The 20,392-nt window shown below is 33.0% G+C and overlaps 1 protein-coding gene across 12 annotated transcripts in view; it reads left to right on the top strand.

Annotated features, from left to right (window-relative positions):
• Positions 1-20,392, top strand: part of SGCZ (sarcoglycan zeta) — a 421,463-nt gene that overhangs the window by 204,930 nt on the left and 196,141 nt on the right. The window contains exon 1 of one of the 12 annotated variants that reach the window (XM_040065420.2): positions 3,708-3,825. The exons of the other annotated variants lie outside the window; for them this stretch is intronic. Coding sequence (XP_039921354.1) covers positions 3,814-3,825 — 12 coding nt within the window. The 5' untranslated portion in view covers positions 3,708-3,813. Of the gene's footprint in view, positions 1-3,707; positions 3,826-20,392 lie in introns of those variants that run through there. 12 annotated transcript variants of the gene reach the window in all.

Here is a 20,392-nt window from a genome sequence, read left to right as displayed (position 1 = left end):
TGAGATGCCTATGACTAAAAGTTGAGAAGCCATTAGAACTGTTCTCTTTTCCAACTTGTCTCTTTCATTTGACAGCAATTTGTGTATAATGTCTTATAATTTTTTGTATACTCATTATCATTTTTCCTCACTGAAAATTGCCTTCTTCTATGCATGTAATGCATACATGATTACCTAGCATCTGAAGCCTAGAATCCTTATTCAGAGAAATAAAGAGAATTGATTTGAAGTAACTAAAATTAGAGGCACTGAAGTTCTTAGCATGACCAAACTTTAATTGCTCATATTAATGTGAGTTAGTAAAGGTGCAGCTAAGGTTTCTTAAACATTTTTGGAAAAAATTTGCTTTGCTATAGCAATTAGCTGCTACAGCTTTTGATGGGATGTTCATCTCTTGTTCAGGAAGTTTTGAAAGAGCTGTTTGTCCCAGAAATAGAGGCCATGTAAGTGAAAGTTTTTTATGGTGTAGGAGTCTTTTCTAAGTAGTGTGGAGAGCAAAAAGGAAGTACATTAATAAAGCTATTCAAAACCATGTATCTCTGCCCTGCAAACTAAACATTTCTAAATTCTGCTATGCTTGGTAGCAATTTAGGAAAAATGTTTTTCCTCCCATCTCTTCTCACCCCAGATGCTTTGACAAACATTTCATCTTGTCTTTTATTGTTTTAACAGCTCATTAACACTCAGGATTTCACCCCTGAGTTAAATTGTCCTTTCTACCATGTAGCAACAGGCTGATATCTCTTTCTTCACAGTAAATAATTAATTTTTATTCATTCTGCAGACTTCTCTACCCCCCATCTTTTTTTCTGTGACTTATTTAATTGTGAAGGTAATGCATTCAAAATGAAATACTGTGTAGTTTTATCTAGTCATCAACCTGTATACTTGTCTTTCACCTTCACATCCTAGTAATACTAATTTGGGTGCCTCAAATTCAGTTTGTGACTGTTTTGGTTTGGTTGTTAATTTTTTTTAAAAAATATTTCTCTGGCATACAGAATCCTATTTTTGTTCATTCCTATGTTAGTTCTTGTGTTAAAAGTTTACTTTTTAATTTTTTTTTCCAAAATACATGAAATAATAATTAATTGAATATCATGCCTCAGTATGTTATACCTTTTTTGTTGTTGTCAGTTTGCAAGTTCTTTAGAATATACAGATTTTGTTTGTCACTGCTGTAAGTGAAATTTTGGACAGTTGTAGTCAAGATAATAATGGTAACCAATTTTCTACCATGAAACACAACTAGAAGTAGTTTGTTCTTGAAAAATACAATAACAGATGTTTGGGAACACATGCAAGACACAGAGATCTTGTGAAGTGAATCAGCTATGTCCAAAATATGAATAAAAATACCTTCCTTTTTAAACAAGGCCCTGAGTGAAATAAATTCTTGGAATTAGTAAATATTGTGAAATAATAAAGCTAGAAACTGAAACTAGGCTCATAAATTTGAAATAGAATTGATGTGTCATAAGCAATGTATATTGCTTTGTTGAAATGATGGAGACAGATATTGGAGAGACATGCCGTGAGAACTAGGCAGTGCGTTATTCTAGATCTGTACAAGCTGGAAGCATTATTAACTATATACTTTAATGTTTTAGTCATTCACTTTGAGAATGGAAAAAACCTTTAAATTTTATGGTTAGGATCAATACCATTCACATAGATAACTACCAAACTGTTAATGAGAGGGACTGATAATCTCAGCTTGGAGTGTACAGGCAGGTATTGGAGTGGGGGGGAGAGGATGGTTTGAGGTATTTTACCCCTCTCCCCATATTGGCATTATAGTAATATGATGACATAAACCCACATTCTCTTACAGAATGAGACTTTATAAGGGAATAAAATACAATCAGGTTTCACATTTCTGATTTAATAGTCATGTTTACTTTCACCTCCAATAAATAGTTTCACTGAATGCAGTTTGCTTTTTTGGCTCTTTTTGTAGGCAGACTGCAAGTCTGTTGGTGGAAATGTTCTATATATCATCTCTATTCCTAAGGAATCATCAAACAGTAGCTTCCTTATGGACATCAATGAAAATCCTGTAAAATCTCAAATAATCATTGATTAGTCAGTTTGATATTTATGGAATACCATATTAATTATTTATTTCTGTTTAGATGCACTGATTCAGCATGAAAGTTTCTACAGCTTGCATAGTTTCAAATTGTCGTACATTTATCCAATTTTGTATTCCAATTTCCATTGGATAACCATAATAGTATCTTTCATCTGGGTGAAAACATATTTGATTCTATAAATAACACTGTAGGTTCTAGTTAACATGTTATAAGTAGATTTTTTTCTTTCTTTCTTTTTTTTTTTTTCCTTTTTTATTTTTGGTGGAGGTAAATATTAAAAGATTGGCATGAAGATGTGTTTAAAATTATTCAGCTAACCTCTTGAATATCATCTAATTCTGGATAACTGGACTGCAAGTCCATCTGGAAAACATACAAGTAGTTTTATATATCTGCATTCATTCTTAATTGGATGAAGAGTTGCCTGACCTTTTAAAATAATTTGCAGCTAGATGTTCCTTATTGTGGCAAATTTAGCTGGAATACTCCTTAGTAATATTAAAAGTAATAAATTTAACGCAATGATCTAAAATTTCTAAGAAATACTTAAGCAATGAATGTGCATTTATATTTTGTCCAGCATCAGAACGAGTGAAGATTTCAGAATTTGAAGAGAGATTAAGTTTTTCAGGTCCTTGAAGTGCTATGTTGTTGAAATAGTTTAGTGATATAATGAAACACAGAAAAAAAGAATATTTTTACAAACTGTTAGTCCTGTTAAAATAAAGACCCCAGCCCTCTGACGGTGGAAAACTTTGCATAAGCAGTGCTGAAGTTATGAACAGGAAGATATCCAATATAAGTACTTTCCAAAAGGAAAATTGAAAAGAGGGAAAAAAAGTGCAAATATGTTTTATATCCTCCAGCTCATTTATTTAACCTTACCTTATTACCCTTTTGCTCATTAGTACCAGTCTGGTAGCTTCTGATAGTTCTTTCATTTAAACACTCACAGGTTTTAAAGCTCCAATAAAGCCAGTGGTATGTGATGATACCTAACTGTTACTGTTCCTGAATTTATAATATGCACTTAACTACACTGACAAGAATTACTTTTCTAAAAAAATTTTATGTCTCTGAAATATGCCTTTTTGATTTTTTACCTTAGAAACCTGGAGTCCTAAAAATATACTGTCAATTTTTTTTATTTTTTCAGGAATTGGAATTCAGATTTTTTTTTTTCTAAGGTTTTTTGTGGGGTTTTTGTGGGTTTTTTTGTTTGTTTGGGTTTTTTTGTTTGTTTTGGTTTTTCCCCTATCATTTTGTAATTAGGTTGTTTTAAAAATGCCCTTGGAAATTGTGAGCGAAATTTTCTGACCAGTACTCTGTCACCAAAACCAGTTTATTTATGCCATATAATGTATTTGTAAAAATCTGGAATAGCACTAGAGGGTTTATTTGGGTTTGGCGGTTTGGGAGTTTTTTTGTCACTTACGCAATAAAATTCTTTTATAAATTAAATGCTAATAATAGAAGAAAAAATTCAAAATATGTGGAAGAGGTAAATGTTAGAGACAAATAATACCAAGAATTAGACATACCAGTACGCAGCTTTTTTGTTGGGTTGTTGTTTGTTTTTGTTTTCAGCAAATGAAAAAAACCCTTAGATATGTGTAATTAAAAAGAAAACCTCAGAATTTGCAATGAAAATGCCATCCATGATTTGACCACACTGTCCAGGCTTCTCAGAGGAAATCAAGATCACAATCTTAGTATAATGATTTTACAGGTAATAAAGAAAAATATGGACCCAAATTATGAAAAAAATAACAAGAAATTATGCATTTGTTGTGCAATCCTTCTATCTTATCTATCTGAAGATGTCCCAAAAAAAACCAGGACAACAGGAAGGACTTCTAAAATGCAAAGATTAATGTTTTTCTCATTGGCTTGTACCTTTTTTCCTTGTAAATTTTGGAGCAGAATTTTAGCTGAGTTCCAGGATGATATTTTTCTTACTGTGATTCATATTTTTACCAGTTGCTTAAAGCGCACATGGAAAGGGGAATGCTAGCTATTTCAAGAAATATGTGTAAAAACTACACGATGTTAATATCTGTGAACAATTTCTCTTTAGCTAACATTGAGCTACAACATGATGCTGTTATCTTGTATAGTCTTCACTTGTTTTATAAGTGAATAATGAAGTAAAAATGCATTATTTAAAAAAAAAATCTATGGAGTAAGAGACTTATTTTTTCCAATCAGTTAGGCCCGTAAATCCATTACAGTGTTATATAGAAATTATCATTAGAAGTTTTATGTGTTAATAACCTGGTGAAATATATGGAATTATTCATTCAAAAATTAGGGGTAGTGATGAAGCTAACTTCTCAAGTATATCACTGCCTAATTTTCTGCAGCTTAGGCATATTTAATTCATTTTATATATTCATCTAATTTGAAGTGTATGGTATTACTTTCCTTTGGCCTAAAGACACATCAAGAATTTTAACATCCTTTGAAATCAGTAGGAGACTCCTTTTTTTTTTTTTTTCTTTAACACTTACATGGATGTTTTTTAGAGTAGATTACTCAAAATCAATTCTTTTATAAAATGATAGCAGGAATTTTGTGATCATAACTGAGGATGTTAAACAGTGCAAACCAGAACATACAGAACATCACATTTGTAATCAAAACACCATATGGTGTTTGCCCAACTTAATATCAAAATAACTGTAAAAATCCCTGTGCTTGAAATCTTACAAGGCTTCTGATTTGTTTACACCCTGAAGAATCACCTTCACTGTAGGAAAGAATGGGTGGTACCTCCTTAGAAATCAAAAGCTGGAAACAATTCTGTTGAGCTCAACACAGGAACAGCCATTTGCAACCTCAGAAGACCAAGAGTAACTGCTGTCATTTCATGATGTTGCATGCAAAAAGTTGCATGCAAGGCAATTATATTTGGTCCATACAGACATCTGTATTTTGTTGAAAAAGACATCAAAAGGGGGTTTTTTTTACTGTAAAATGAGGAGACAGAAATGTGCTAGTGACTGGTTGAGAAGGTCTCAGAATCTCTTACGGTCTTCGAAGAATCTTTTTGTTGGATTTTTCACTCTAGGGTTGCCCAGCCTGGGATGCCAGGCAGAGTGTTTTTTGGTTGATTTGTCAAAAAAATCCCTATTTTTTGTGATTTTGTAGAAATTACTTTTTGGTATAAAGATATTTGTCTTTGATTTTCTTATTGTTGAAGGAGAATTTAGCGTTGTCCTTGAACACCTAAGTGTTCATTAAAAAATGCACAGCACTAGAACCTTTGATTTTAGGTCTGCTCTTGCATATAATTAATATTACTCTCAAACTGCAATCCTGGTTTGTAGAATTAGTAGGCAGATAGGGGCTAAGAAAATGTTCATGGTGGAGGCACCGATTTTTCTTTTAGTCCTTAAATTTTGTTTTCTCATGTTAAAAAAAAATGGCAGACAGTATGTTTCACTTAAACCAACCAACCTTTAAATTTTATAGAGGCTGTAGAAAACTGTGGAAATTTTGAACACCTGAAAAACATAAAACAAATAGAATAATTGTCTGTTAAGGAAAAAAGTTCTCTAGGACAATATTTTATTTTTATGTAGCATTTTGGAATATACCAATTTTCCTGTTTCATATATGCTTCTAGGAACTTGCACATTCTTCTTCCTGCAGGAATTTATTTTTATGTAGCATTTTGGAATATACCAATTTTCCTGTTTCATATATGCTTCTAGGAACTTGCACATTCTTCTTCCTGCAGGAATTTATTAAGGGAATTCCAGGTCTAACCTTTATTTTGTGCACTGACATAAGCTAATTCAGTTTATGTACTGGCATATTCTTTTAGCTGGTGTGTGACCCCGGCCTCAAGATTAGCCTAATACTGTATGAGTTTCCACAATATTGTCATCTTGAATCTCTTTTTTTGCTTTTTTTAACGTGGGAAGTTAATCAGAGCAGGAGTTATATGGAATGTCTTGGAAGAGCCCAAGTGAGGAAGTTAAGGGTTAATGAAAATGTGCAGGATTCTGATAAAAATTTCAGTTAAATGCCCAGGTGGGCATAGAAAAAAAAGATATTTAAACAAAAAAGGTAGACCACATTCTCTTGTATTTTTTGTATTTTAATCAAGATATTATATGGAATGTTGATCTATTTAAACTGGTAATTATTTTTCTTTATAGTTCTAATATTTCTTCCACCAGATTTTTCTGTTGATTTGCTAGCTATACTGTGAATCTCATATAATTTTTATACAAAACATGGGAGTTGTTAGCAAATAATTCCTGACACAATTGCTACCATACAATTAACTTCAATTTTGGCAGCATATCTGCTTTAAGTTTGAAGAATTTTCCTAGTTCATACCTTGTACAACAATTTTAAAATTGCTTACATTACTGAAAGTTATTGCTGATTAGTTCTGCTTGTAAGATTTACCATGAAAAGCTTCATTCTCATGATTCACAATTTAGTTCTGCTTGTGAACTTAACTCTGATATAACTCACTTGAGTAAAGAAAAAAATTAATCCAGGATTTGACTTCTAATTTTCTATATTGTATTTAATGTTCGGCTCATTCTAGGCTGACTTGAGGTAATACCTGGCACTGGATTCTGTAATCAATAATCCTACCTCTTGGGATAATAAAAGGACAAAGTAAAACAAAGGCATTTGTAGTTAATATAGTGGCAGTCTTCATTAGAGTTTTGTAGCTTTACTTTTCTATTACAAAAGTTTCAGTGATAGCCTATGTTATTAATTTTTTAAGTTTAAAAATGTTTTTGTTAGGAAGACTATGGAAACACTAATATTCATGGGTATGATTAATGAAGTCTGAATGTTTTGCGTAGAAGCACATCTCTAGTCATAATCTTAGTTATGCTTCATACTTTCCTCAGTAACTAATGATTAACATTAAATAATCAATTTTAATACAATTTTGTGAATTTTAAGCTTTCCTTTCAGTTTATCAGTTGTGAAACCTATTTCTGTCCTTGGATTTATATGAAATTTTTATTTGAAATTTTAGTCTTAGAGAAGGTTTCATATTAAGTATGTCGTAGTAGTAGCATGTAGGTTTCATATTAAGTATGTAGTTTTGTGCAACTCTCTTAGTCTAGCCCGAAAGTATCTGACACTTGGATTTCTTAACATGCAAGAGAGTTTATAACATGTTTTTTCTTTCTTCTTTCTGTACTTTACAAAAATTTTCATTTAATGAAGTATAGCCTAATCACAAACTGAATAAAACAGATAAAATTAAGTTGCTGAATGTCACTTGAGTGCTTAATTTTTCTTGGTGGAAATCTATGTATCATTAAAAGCAGATCAATGTGACTCTTTGAGTACTTTGAATAGAGAATTTTATCATCAAAACATGGGAGAAAAAGAGAATAATTCTTACACAGAAATGGGATACTTTGTGTCCTCTCTGGATTACCTGAATTGACAAGTCAGAGAAATTATAACAATTGGTTGGTAATTTGTTTCTATGGTTCTCAGTTTATTTCTGGGTTTGGTAGATGCTGTAAATATGTGGCAGGAGTTTTGTTCATCAGAGTGTAAATTCAGCCTACTGTTTGCTCATACTTTAGCAAATGTACATGAAAAGCAGAAGTGAAATTTGTGCTCAGTACAGGTGATGTAAATATGATTAGTACTAGCTTTGAAATCAATTGATCTTATGCTGGAAAGTACTGGCTTTACTTTTGATTACTAAGACGCATTTGCCCTGCAGTTAGATGTTATAATTCAAATAGTTTTCCCACTGGCCTTAGAAATCAAAGCCAGGGTTTACCTGCTGTGTTCCCACAGTAAGAGGAGAACAAGAAACCTCGGGCTGGAACCAAGGTGTGGTTGATGGGAGATTTGGGGCTGGTCACTGCTAGGCACTGAGTGTGATGTGGGATACTCGTAAAAGCTACATTTCTAAGTTTTTGTGGGAGTGCCGAATAAGTAGCTGTGTGTCAGCCTAGATATATCTAATTTTAATTCAGTTTATAGGATGAATTAAATTTCATGAGAATAAAATATCAGCTGTTTGTTGTAACAAATTGTGTTTGTTATATTACACTTTAATGATTTCATGATTACTCTGACAGCTGCTTTCCCACAATTAGACCCACGTTAACGTCAATGCAATCTGCTCATACCATTTACTTTTTTTTAATCTTTATGCTTTTTTCCCATTCTTCCAGAACAACTAACCTTTCATATCTGAATTATCAGGATTACTCAAAATCTGTGTTAATGTTTTGAAGTTTCTTAAAATATTTTTGATTACATTTCCCTTAATCGTATCAATGCCCATTAAAACTTTTACATTTCACTTAACAGTGAAGTGTCAATATTTCACAGTAAATTTGCAAACTCCTGAGATTAATGTCCCTTTACCATGTGAGCATTTGTCATGCTGGTATTTCTTAAATACTTTTTCTTCTATACCATAATTATGCTGATTTTATGCTTTCAGTGTCATTTCAGAGAAGATGGCTATGATTTTTTTATGTTTATAAAAATTTTATCTTATGTGATCAAGGCTTTTCAATGGAGTGTCTGTGTGGTTCTCTCTGTAATTACACATAAATATATAAATGTTAATTTCTTGGACTAGAAAATCTTTCTCTTCATTTGTGCTTCAGCAAGAGATGCAAGACATGATTGCTTGCATCTAGAAAGCAGATTGCAGGTTATGCTTCCCTGATCACTTCCACCTTTCCTCCAACTTTGTCTAATTGAGGAAATTATGTTCTGATTTGAGTTCTGGGCAATGACATAATTTACACAAGGGAAGAATCATGAAATACCTTTAGAAAAGGTTATGGAAGCCTTAGATATTGTAACAACATCAACTGACTTCTATGAATCATATTCCATATGATTCTTTCTTTTATTTGATGAACAGTATATGTGTAGCTTACAATGAAGGCTGTGTGGTTTTGTTTTCATTTTCTACTTAGATTTCTTTTGTTCAGACATTATGCTTACAAAGATGAGACAGGAGGAATCCATATCAGCAGAGTAACAAATTACAGGTCACCCCTGCTTTTTGCAATAATATAATTCTGTTCTCTTTGCTCAAACTCTAGGAACCAAGTATTAATCATTGTATCAGGAAAACCTCAGCACCCTGGGTTCTATTCAGATGTCTAAAGATAATTTTGCAAAAGTTAATAGAAAGTCTTTTGGATAAACCTCTGTTTTAAGAGATTCATTTGCTTATGCATTTTAGGATGCTTTTAGGAGTAAAATTCCTTATCTAGAACTCGTGGGGTTTTGGGGCTTTTTTGTTTTGTTTTCTTAATCCCTTTAAGCTGCAACTGTTGCCAGATTTCTGTTGGTGAATTACAGTGCTGCGTTTCTGTCGGCTTTTACCTGTTTTTGGAAAGTAGAATTGATGATCTGGTAAAGGAATATCAGTTTCCACCAAGTACACACTTGCTAGAAGAACTTGAAAAATCTTGGTTTTAATCATGCTGCCATTGTTATGAAACAAATAAGGTCACATCACTTAAAGCAGGAAAACTTACCATATATTTAGGGTGCTAAAACCCTTCAGTGTTCAATTAATACTGGCTTGATTGATAAGTGATTAAATATGGGTGTGTTTTCAAGAAATGTTTGAATGAGGCATAACTGCAAGATACCTTCAATCAGTGAGAGCTGCAAATAATTAAAATGGAAACTTAAAAGCAGGGACTGAAAATTTGTGTGTAGTGAAGAAAATGAAACTTGCAGAAGGAGGAATACTCAAAATGGTATTGGAAGGGAAAGCAAAAGACAGTCTTGGTGGGAAGATGTCCATTACAGAGATCATGGCAGAGAAAGACCATTTGATAAAGTCTTAGAGAGTAAGGATGGTTCCTTAGAGATTTCTAAAAAAGTGTGAAAATAAATAGGTTTAGATAGGTTTAGAAAAAAATCAAGAAAATATGCAAGAGCATATGGGAACCTGGTGTCACTGAGTCTCATAGCCTGAACTGATGTCAGCTGCAAAGATATGGGACAGTGATAAGAAAGCCACCCCTCTTATTGCTTTGCCTGAAGTTATTTTATCCTTCTATCAAAAGCTTGTAAATTATGGGAATATCAAAATCTCAAATAAAATTCAAGTGAAAAACAGATGGTAAATATGAATTCAAACTCAAAACCACATATCAGTGTTTCTTACTTATTCCAATATTCTCTGTATTGTTTCTATACATTTACTTTTTACAGTATATTGTGAATATAGTTTATTTATACACTAAATTTATGTAAACTGTCATTTTAGTACAAATTTTATTTGTATTTTCCTTATAAACTGAGGAAAATATCTTTTAATAGACATATTTTGAGGTATATTAGGGGTACTAAGTTCTTTTTCCCGCTGCTTTGGTTTGCTCCAGTATTCAATTTTGTTAGTACATTGTATTTTTACTTATGCATATAGATATTTGTTTCAGAATGTTGTTCTGAGAGAAGCTTAATTACTCTGGATGGTTCATGTTTTATTGCTGGACATTGAATGACACTTCCAGAGTGCAATACATCTGACCTTAGAGCTGATTTACCATGTCAAGGTACTTATCTTTTGCTACTGTAACAGAGAAAGCTTTCAACATATAGGCTACCTGTCTGAGAGCTCATTGGAATTACTAAATTGCAGTGCTGAGCTAGATGTGAGTAGAGTTGATGTGTGTGTGTATGTGTGGGTCTGGAGTGCTTTTTCTCTCTTGGTAGAATTGGCTCTTTTACCCTTAGGAGAGACACTGTAAAGGTTTGGGTCATCATGCAGTGGTCTGTTTATGGTATTTTGTACATATTCTTCAGTATATTTACACTGGCTGATTAGCAGAACTCAGGACCAGAACTACTTTGCATTTGTGTCATGGAAAATATATAACCTTCACCTCTTAGAACTTTGAACTTTGCATGTTGTTTCTGCGTAGACAGGAACACAGCTAACTGCAATACAAAGAAACAGAAAATTCAGTGGTGACTGATGTCGTTTCAATTAGATAGTTGGTGATTAGTATTATTTATGTAGAAGTAGTAAATTTTCCTTTTAATTATGTACACTGAGAAAGCTGAATATTGCAAGTAGGTAAAGGAAATGAACACTGAATGAAGAGTTGCCAGCTTTTAATTATGCAAATGAGTGCCACTGCAGAAAAATTATTTAGTAATCTTTTTGTGCTTAGAATTGCAAATCTATCTCCACAATTGTGTTTAAAACAAATGAAACTGGATTTGTATAACTTCTTTTCTGTAGATATTTGTGGTTAATGAGATTGAACAGGAGTATTGGTAGTCTTAAGAGACTCTATATAATGTGCTGTAGATCAGGATTGTAGAACTGAAATATTACTGCCAATATTATTCTTGCATGGGATCCTATTATATAGCAATATAATGCTTGAGAAACAGCAGTTATCTATTTCTCCTGATTTTTTAATATTATATTTTTATTAAATGTTTTATTAATTTTTTATGGGCGATTTTTTTTTTTATTATTCTCATTCTGCTGAAGAGTCCAGTTGAATATCTAAGCTATGACTCTTCCCAAGTGGTCTACTTTTCATTGTCTCTCTCTAGCTTTTGGAATAGCTTCTTATTTTTTTTTGTCTCATGTTAGTTTTACAGTCTACTGCCACTCTTGCTGGCAAAGTACTTACTGCTGTGGCAGTGACTCAATGAGTAAACAGTAGTGAAAGAGCAGGCTAATTTAAAGTCTCTTCACATCACTCTGAAAATGTATCTGAGCTTCAGTAATGCTAGCAGGCAGTAAGTGTATTTTTAAAACTCAGTGGGAAAAAACCAAGGAATTAAAAGCCCTGAAAAACAGTATTATGACAGAAGGATAAATGATGAATAAAATACATTTAGAAGATTGTACAGTAGCAGTGAATTTCATTTCCTAACCAGGGAAAGAGCAGGGAGTTAGGTGAAAGGACATTGTCCATTACTCCTCAGCTTAGCTGAGCTTTCATTTTCTGAGTGAGGACTCTTGACTTTCCAAGTCTAAAAGTCAAATTATGTTCTACCAATACTCAGAGGCACACTATTTGTGTTCCCCAATACTGAAGACCTGGTACGTATAGATAAATAGCAGCCATCAACACAATCCATTAGTGAAATTCATGCTTCCATGTAGATCCGGGCAAGGAAATTGAGTTTTGTGATTGGAAAAAGGAATAGGCCGTGATGCTAGTTCTTGGCACCCATGTAGAAATACACATTCTTCACTGTCCCAAATGCTGATCATTTTTCAATTTCAGCTTTGATTTTTATTATCATTTGTTCTCATAAATTCCAAGACGTGAAATTCCCAAGATTGGGAAAAAAACCTAGCTGTAAAATTATTTCTTCTTCCTTCAGATTTAAAAAACAACATGGGCATATTCACAGCAAATATTGAGATTTTTCTATGCATTTGCTGCAGGATTAATCATCAGTAACATGCTTATTCTCCTTATTCATTGCTGCTGTTTAGAGGAAGGCTAACATAGCATTGATATATTCTGCTCGTTTTCTTGTTGATATATAGGATAAAGAAATGTATGTGGAAAAGATTGTAAATATGATAGTTCTTTACTGAATTGAGAAAGAATGCTCAGTCGCAAGAAATAAATTTAGAACTATAGATGGCTGTAATTCTATCTCTTTGCTTAATTCACTTCTAGTTGGAGATTTATTAATTTGGAGACTGGGAAATGAGTGACTTTAGTCAGCCTTTGAAATGTAGAAAGACTTTAGGAAGCTAGAAAATTTTTCTTCTAGCAATTTTTACAAGATAAAAGTAAAGATAGGAAAATGGAACAGATAGTGGGAAAAAGAAAAATCTTTTAGGTTAAAGGGGTATAATATAAGAAATATAATATGTAATTATTTTACAGTGGAAATATTACAGGATATTTGGTGTGCTGCCTGTCGAAGCTGAGGGTTGTTGAAGATAGCTTAAACCATTTCTGTTTGCCTCTCTTAATTTAGGATTCACTAATTTCTCCTTTAAGCAGAAATGCATGTTTTTTATGAAAAGTAAGAGAAATAATGTCATTTTTAAAATTTCCTTAGCTTGAAGACCAAAACCCAATTAAAAGTATCTGTGAATGATTAAAAAAAAAAAAAAGGAACACATTTCTCACAGGACTTTCAATTATGCATAATCTTATCATCACAACTTTACTGTTTCTGTCAATATGCATATGCAGCTTGGCTTTAGGGAATTTCTTTTCATATATGCAAAATAAAATTCACAACTGCATCTAAAAGGGATGTTGTTTATTTAAGTTTAACTGTTCTTTTGTAAGGCTTATGGTGGAGAAATGTAAAAATTAATATATTTTAGATGCTGTTGGTTGGTGAGAAGATTGAAAAAATCCCCCTTGCTACATATTTTTATTAATGTACTTTACAGTATGGTAAAATCTTCTGTTAGTTACCAGCTCCAGATGAAAACAAATGAACATATTTCCAAATTTAAAAAGCCTAGGACACCTGTATATATTTTGCTGTGTTAGGGCGAGTATTTGGGGGAGTGTGGTCTCTGTTAGGTTTGCGGGGGGTTTTTTGTACGTATGTTCGGTTGGTTGGAGGTTTGATTTGTAATTCCTTTAACTATCCTGAGCTATTTTGATATTTCAATATATCCAGATCTCAGAATTCAGGCAATTGTCCTATTTCATTGGTGTTTCTCTTGTGTTCAAGGATAAAAGTATTATGCTAAGGAGTACAACTACAAACTGAGTATATGGTTCATTAATGTGTCCCAGAGGAGTGATGAATTTCTCTCAATTTCTCCCAAATTCACTGTCAGAGTAGAGCTTTATTTCATGGTCATGGATAAATTACTTGCCACTGCCTTATAACTAACATATTCCTGAAATTTGCCAGCAGCCTTTTCCCATTTTCATGTTCAACTCCTCATCAGGTATTTGAGGAGCCTTAAAATGTTTTCATAACTTGGAAACGGTTAAACTAGTGTTCTACTTTTTTTTATTATTTTTTTAGTATCTTTGCAACACTCACCATCTGACTGGAATAAAGTTAGAATGTTCTAGAAAATATTGCTATTTAAAAGATTGAAATTAGTCACCAAATTATTTAAGTCAAAATATTTTCATGCTGCATAGATTAACTATTTGTTATTTGTTATAACCACTTATGCTTTTATTACTACTTGGTCGCACCTCAAGAAGTTGGTATTGACATAGCTGAATCCTTTGTTCTCCCTTAGTTAGCCAAGATTCATTCATGGCTAAGAAATTCCATAAAGTGGTTGTGCTGTTTTGAAAAATTCAGAAATTTATGTATTGTTTAGTATATTTTCTTTTGATTTGGTGAAACGGGTTATAAAATACAGAGAAGCTAAAAGCATAAAGATTTCTTGAATTTGCTGTAAATTGCTGAATTGTTGGCTTCTTTTTCCGGTATTATTTGATTACTCTTACTATTATTACTATTTTAGCAGCATTAATATAACAAAATGTTGCATAAGTTTATGGGGTTTTTTTCCCCACTTAATTTTGAATTTTGAAGGGTTAATTATTCCAGATATAATGTGTGTTGAGGTAAAACTTGACTATGGAGAACTTACTTCAAACACATTTTTTAAATTTTGGGGGGGTTTGTGATTTGAAGGATTGTATGTATTCTTAGTTAAGAAGAAGAAAAAAAATCTTTATTTTGAACTTCTTTGCCTGCAAAGCAAACATGCCTGAAATATATTAAATGCAATATAATACATAATTTATTTGTTACCTCTCTACATTCCATCCAAGAAGGAGGGGAAAGTAAAAATTTAAAAAAAAAAAAAAAAAAAAAAAAAAAAAAAAAAAAAAAAAGCGCAGGAGAGAAGCCCAAGATCAACCGATACATCAATTTCATCCTATAAAAGTTTAATGATTACTCCAACAGGCTATTTCATTTCAGGCCATTGTGAAAAGTTTTGTTGAAGCTGGGAGATACATTGTTATTCAACTACAAGTATCTTCATAGATATGTGTCATTTCAGAAGTGGACTTTTATTAGGGTAGAATTCTTTGTATACTTCGACATCTGCATTGTGTTTTCTGGAATATGAGAGGCTGCAAAAAGAATGCTCTGGAGGTCTTATTGGTAATTATAAATTAATAGTACAAAGACATTTCTGGAAAGGAGACTCCAAAAAGTTACTTCTGAAATCTGGGATGTTCCAAAATTATGCTGTTTCTGGGGAGACTTTACTAACTTCTTGAAAAGATACATTCTTTTAAGGTCTTTCATTTGTCATATTTTATGGTGTTATTTTAGTAAAGATTGGATTTAGAAATACATTGTACATATTGGATTGGGTTAAAATATTACCATTATTGAGAATCTAAACTGTAGTACTTTTATAGCAATTAATTTGTACATTGTGACTTTGCTAAATGGTTCAGGCAAATATTGCAACATATGGAATGGGATGAAACTGCTTACACTGTGTTATGTGTCAGGCTTCAAAAGGTTCCTTAAATGGTAACTTGTTACAAAATTATGTGAAGGATGAAAGGGCCGTGCAATGTCTGGACTCAAAGAAAGGTGAGCAGCAGTTCTAGAGGAAGAGTCTGGGAATTAAGCGGGCAGATGAAGGCAGGCTGCTGGTGGTTGTCTGAAAATGTTCATAATACTGGATGGACTGGCAAAGCCTTAGCATCTGACTGGCAGGTAAATGCAGGACCGAGAAGTTCACATCCAATAAAATATTGATGTAGCTTCTGAAGTGGCAGGAGCTCCCAAAGTGATGAGAATCATCATCAAAAGCCAAAGGAAAGAGGTTTATTTCTCAAGTAAATGGAAGTAAATTACATTCACATTAATTTACATGGTTATTTATAGGGTTTCTTCACAAATGCAGCAGGAAATAATACATATGAAACAGCAAGAGGTCGAGGATAATGTTTTAGACATGAAACCACATATAAGTTCTCTTTCTTCAGCCAATTGATAGGCAGTGACAAAATTAAACTTTGAAATGATGCAGAACAGCCAGGAGAGTGAAAGTCCCAATCAGGCTGATGACAGAGAGAGAAGAGACAAAACTGTTTCAGTTGAATTGACATAATCAAAGAGGGAAGAGGAATACTGTCTTTTTCTCAGGATGATGACTGGACTGGTAAAAGTTTAGTGGGAGGAAGAGTGGAGAGAATTGTAATGCCAAAGTACAGAGCATATAGGAAAGTTCAGTGTAGGGGAACTGGTGGTGATTACGCATACTTTAGAAAGAGAAATTATAAAAGCTGAGATAAATCCCTTTGGTTTTTCTGATGGTATCAGAAATAAAACATTTTTCAGACCCTGTAGGAGCAATGTACAGTTGAGAAGGCAAAGTCTCTGAAAGATAAGGCTGTGCAAGAAAGGTGCAGCAATACTTTTGCATCCATCTTTTTCATCGATCCACCTTTAATCATATCATGCTAGAAAATGTGTTGACAGAAGACAAAATCACTGTGGAGAACTTAGTCTTAAGAATGCTTAAGAACATAGTAACGGATAGAGGAGGTACTAAGCACCATATATAACCTCTGCCTTGAAGTTGTCTTTGCACTGGGGGTGAGAAAGTGACAGACATCATGCAGATCTTTTAAGTGGATGCAGAGTTCTAACCCTCAGCAAGAACTGAGGTAGGAAACAGCAAAGTTCTGGGTATCTGCTTACAGGAATTTATGACTATTAGAGTAACAGATTTTAAATCAATTTCTTTAGAACATTAAATGCATTAGAAGAAATTACAGTAAAGAATAGGATTAGTGGCATAATGAAAAAATAGATCAGGGAAAACTGTAGTATTTGTAAAAGGAGATCTATAGATAATATTTTTGAAGAATTCTTTGCATGGATAAGGGAGAATTTCTTGGTAGTTCTTAGTTTACTTGGATCTCAATAATTCATGCAACAGTAACTACTGTTAGATGGAGAATTGGAAATAAACTATTACCTATAGAATGAAAAGGAACTCATTCTCTGTATATTAAAACTATTTAGAAAACAAAAGAAGGTATATAATATATTAATGGTAAACTTTAGAATCTAACTAGTTCTGATGATTTGAGCACTGATTCTCTACACATGCATTGAAATGAAGGTGTAGAAAACAAATGCAATTTGACTGCAAATCTTTGCAGGAGTCTGGCATTTTTAGATACTAATGTGTTCTTTAAGAGTATGGGCCTATTATATAAGTGGTGTGCTGGAATATGATAAAAGTGAAGTGTCAGGTTGAGGTTATATTAAATGATGTGAGCAATTTTTAGTTGGAGGGGCTTAACTTTGGATATTAACTGAAAAAATCTTCCCATAAAATATTTCAGTATAATGCGATATCTGAGTTTGTATCTGTCTTATACCTTTTTCCTTTGCAAATTTGTCTCCTCACCATCAGTTTTGTACATTGATATTTACCTCTAGAAATTTGTGTAAAATTAAATAATAAGATGACTGTAACACAAAAATTAAAGAATGTTAGTTATTCTTACATTGATTAGTAGTGAGAGTTGTTTCTTAACTTCTTTCACCTGGTAATAACTTATCCACTACATTCAATAGTCATATTTCATATCCACAGGTTTTTCCCTTTCTCCTCAGAATAGCACTTATCACAGTGGTTCTTTCCTTAAATGACTTAGATATTTCAGAAAATTAGATAGCAGTTACGATATTTGACTTCATCTTTTTACTAATGGAAATTATTTCTATGGGCATGTTAAATCAAGTCACAGTTATTTTTCCCTGAAGATATCTGACACTGTAATACTTGCAATTTTCTATTAGTTAAAATATCCATTACCAAAAATTGGACTATTTCCCCCTTATTATTTTTTTTAACTGTAAAGCTGAGTAATACTAATAACAAGAAGAAAGTTACTTTAAAGGAAGTAGTAGAGGTATTCTTCAGAATAGCTAAGTCTTTTAGAGCTAAGTCTTTTAGCTTTTTTTTTTTACTCCTATGATGAATGTGAATTTTTGAACTTATTCTATTTCTAGAGTCAGCCTAAATGACCTATTGTGGATATATTTTATGATTGCTTTAAAACAGCTGTTGTTTTAAATTTACACAGTAAATCCTAGGCAAACAGCAGGTTGCAGAGAAACATTAATGAAGGTTTTCTGAAGTGTCAACACTAAATTTTCAATGTCCCTCCTAAATCATTACCAGCATTTCATTGGCTTATTATACCTGTTATTATTCATTGAGCTGGTTACTTCAGGGGAAAATTACTAATGACCCCCTAGATCCCTTTCCTTCATTTTGCTCCTAAATCTGAACTCATGATTATATAGGCATGGCTTAGATTGTTTCTACAGATACATTACCTCACAATTATCAGTGCTGAAGGTCATCACGCTCATTTGATTTGGCTAAATTCACCCTCCAGAAGTTGACTGGCTCTTTCCAATGGACCATGTTTGTCAGCATAGCCAGTGACATCACACTGTATTCCAGAGTCTTAAGTGTTTGCCAGAAATGGAAGTCAGGATCAGTGGCCTGTAGTTCCTTGAATCACTTTGGAAAGATACCAGTTCTCTTTGCAGATGGCTGCTGCACTGAAAACCTGAGGCTGTCCTGCTGTCTCAGTTTTTTGCAGAGACATTGGAGAGCTTTGCCAGCAGTTCTGCAGTTCCAGTTGGTATTTTGGGGTGAATACTACACAGGGCAAGTGATAACTAGCACCTAACTTGCCTGTTAATCTAATAATCTGCATAAACATTGTTAAACACCTCTAATCAGTGGGGAGTTGATAGAGAACAGACAGATTCGCTATTTTCCCTATTATTTTTTTTTATTTGATTGCTAAGAGTCTGACCAGTTACTGATTAGTGGGGGTTTTTGTTTTTGTTTTATTCAATGTGCCAATTGCATCCTTAGATATTTTCACAAAGAAAATTAATTGAGAAAAATCAGATAAAACTGAGGACATAACCTTATAAAAGATGGAAAAGTAAAGAAAAATGCTAACAGTTAGATACAAGACCCAGTTTTAAATATATAAAATATATGAGCTGGAAAATGGTATCGATTGAATTGTGAAGATTTTTATGAGATTTTATCCCTTGAATCTCCGGTAGTGTCTCTCTTTTTTTTTTTTTTTTTTTCCCCCTTTTATTCTGCCCCCCCCCCCCCCCCCCCCCCCCCCATTTTACTCTGTGTTAGGACTACATATGCTTTTTTTTATCTTCCAGACCATTGATTAAGCATCATTAATTTGAAAACAATGCTATATAAGATGTGTTAGGATAAAATATGCGTGATTCTGCACAAATATGTATATGTTGGATTTTCTATCCACTGTTTTATGATAAGCCAAGAATTCTCCTGTAGCCAGTTGTGCTCCTGTCTTAATAATCTTTCTGGCATTGTTAAACTCACTTTTGTCAGATGGACAACTAAGGATGATAAGTTATTTTGAGGGGTGTGCCAGTACTTGTTAGCTTCAGATTGAACTACTGCTCAGGGAATTTTTTTTTTGTCATATATCTCATTTTGAAGCTGGAAATAGAGCTGTTTTATATACTTTTCTCTTGGCTAAATGTGTCAGTCTACATATAGCTTCCTGCTTTTTTTCATAAAAGTTTTGTATGTTAATGTGTTTAATTCCATTTTTTATTTGTGTGTTGTGTTTCTAATTCATCTAGTGGCTTTCAATGAGTATTGGTTATTTGCAATGTAGAAGAAAATGACTGATTTGTTAATAGAAAGTGCCAACCCACTTCAGTGTTCTTAAGTGAAAATTGAACTGCAGGTGTTAAATTTCAAATTTTCTTTCCTTAAAGTAATTGCTTAATCAAGGGAAACAAATACTGATAACATGATTTTTCATTGTGGTGATTAATTCATTGTCATTCTACATGGCATTTAAGTTTCGAAGTTTTTTTAAGATTAGTGGTTAGAAATAAGTGGAAATGCTGAAATTGATAATGGAAAATTAATAGTTGTTTAATAAAGAGGATTTTAATCTTTGACAGCTTTCAGGGCCTCTGAATAGATGCAGGTTTTTTTCAGATATTTTGAAGCTTGTCATGTAAGCCTAATGTTTAAAGGAATACCCTGCGCAAGATCTGTGGTTCTGCCTATGGCAAGTGTGTGATTTTGCAAGGAGGACATTTTTGATATGTCCCTCTTTAAGCATTTAATACGTCAATGTTGTGATAACTACCTAGATACTCCCATTGACGAGTACGGTTTTGTGGAACTGTATACACCGCTTGTAGAAAACCAGAGCCACGCAAAGGCTATTTTTTAAACTGTGATCACATTAAGAAGAAAGTACAGGACATTGTGGGGTAAAATGCTTCTAAATACCCTTTACTAA

The sequence above is a fragment of the Hirundo rustica genome, chromosome 5 (genome assembly GCF_015227805.2).
Source record: "Hirundo rustica isolate bHirRus1 chromosome 5, bHirRus1.pri.v3, whole genome shotgun sequence".
Taxonomy (NCBI): Eukaryota; Metazoa; Chordata; class Aves; order Passeriformes; family Hirundinidae; genus Hirundo; species Hirundo rustica.
This window is presented reverse-complemented; position numbering and strand designations above follow the sequence as displayed.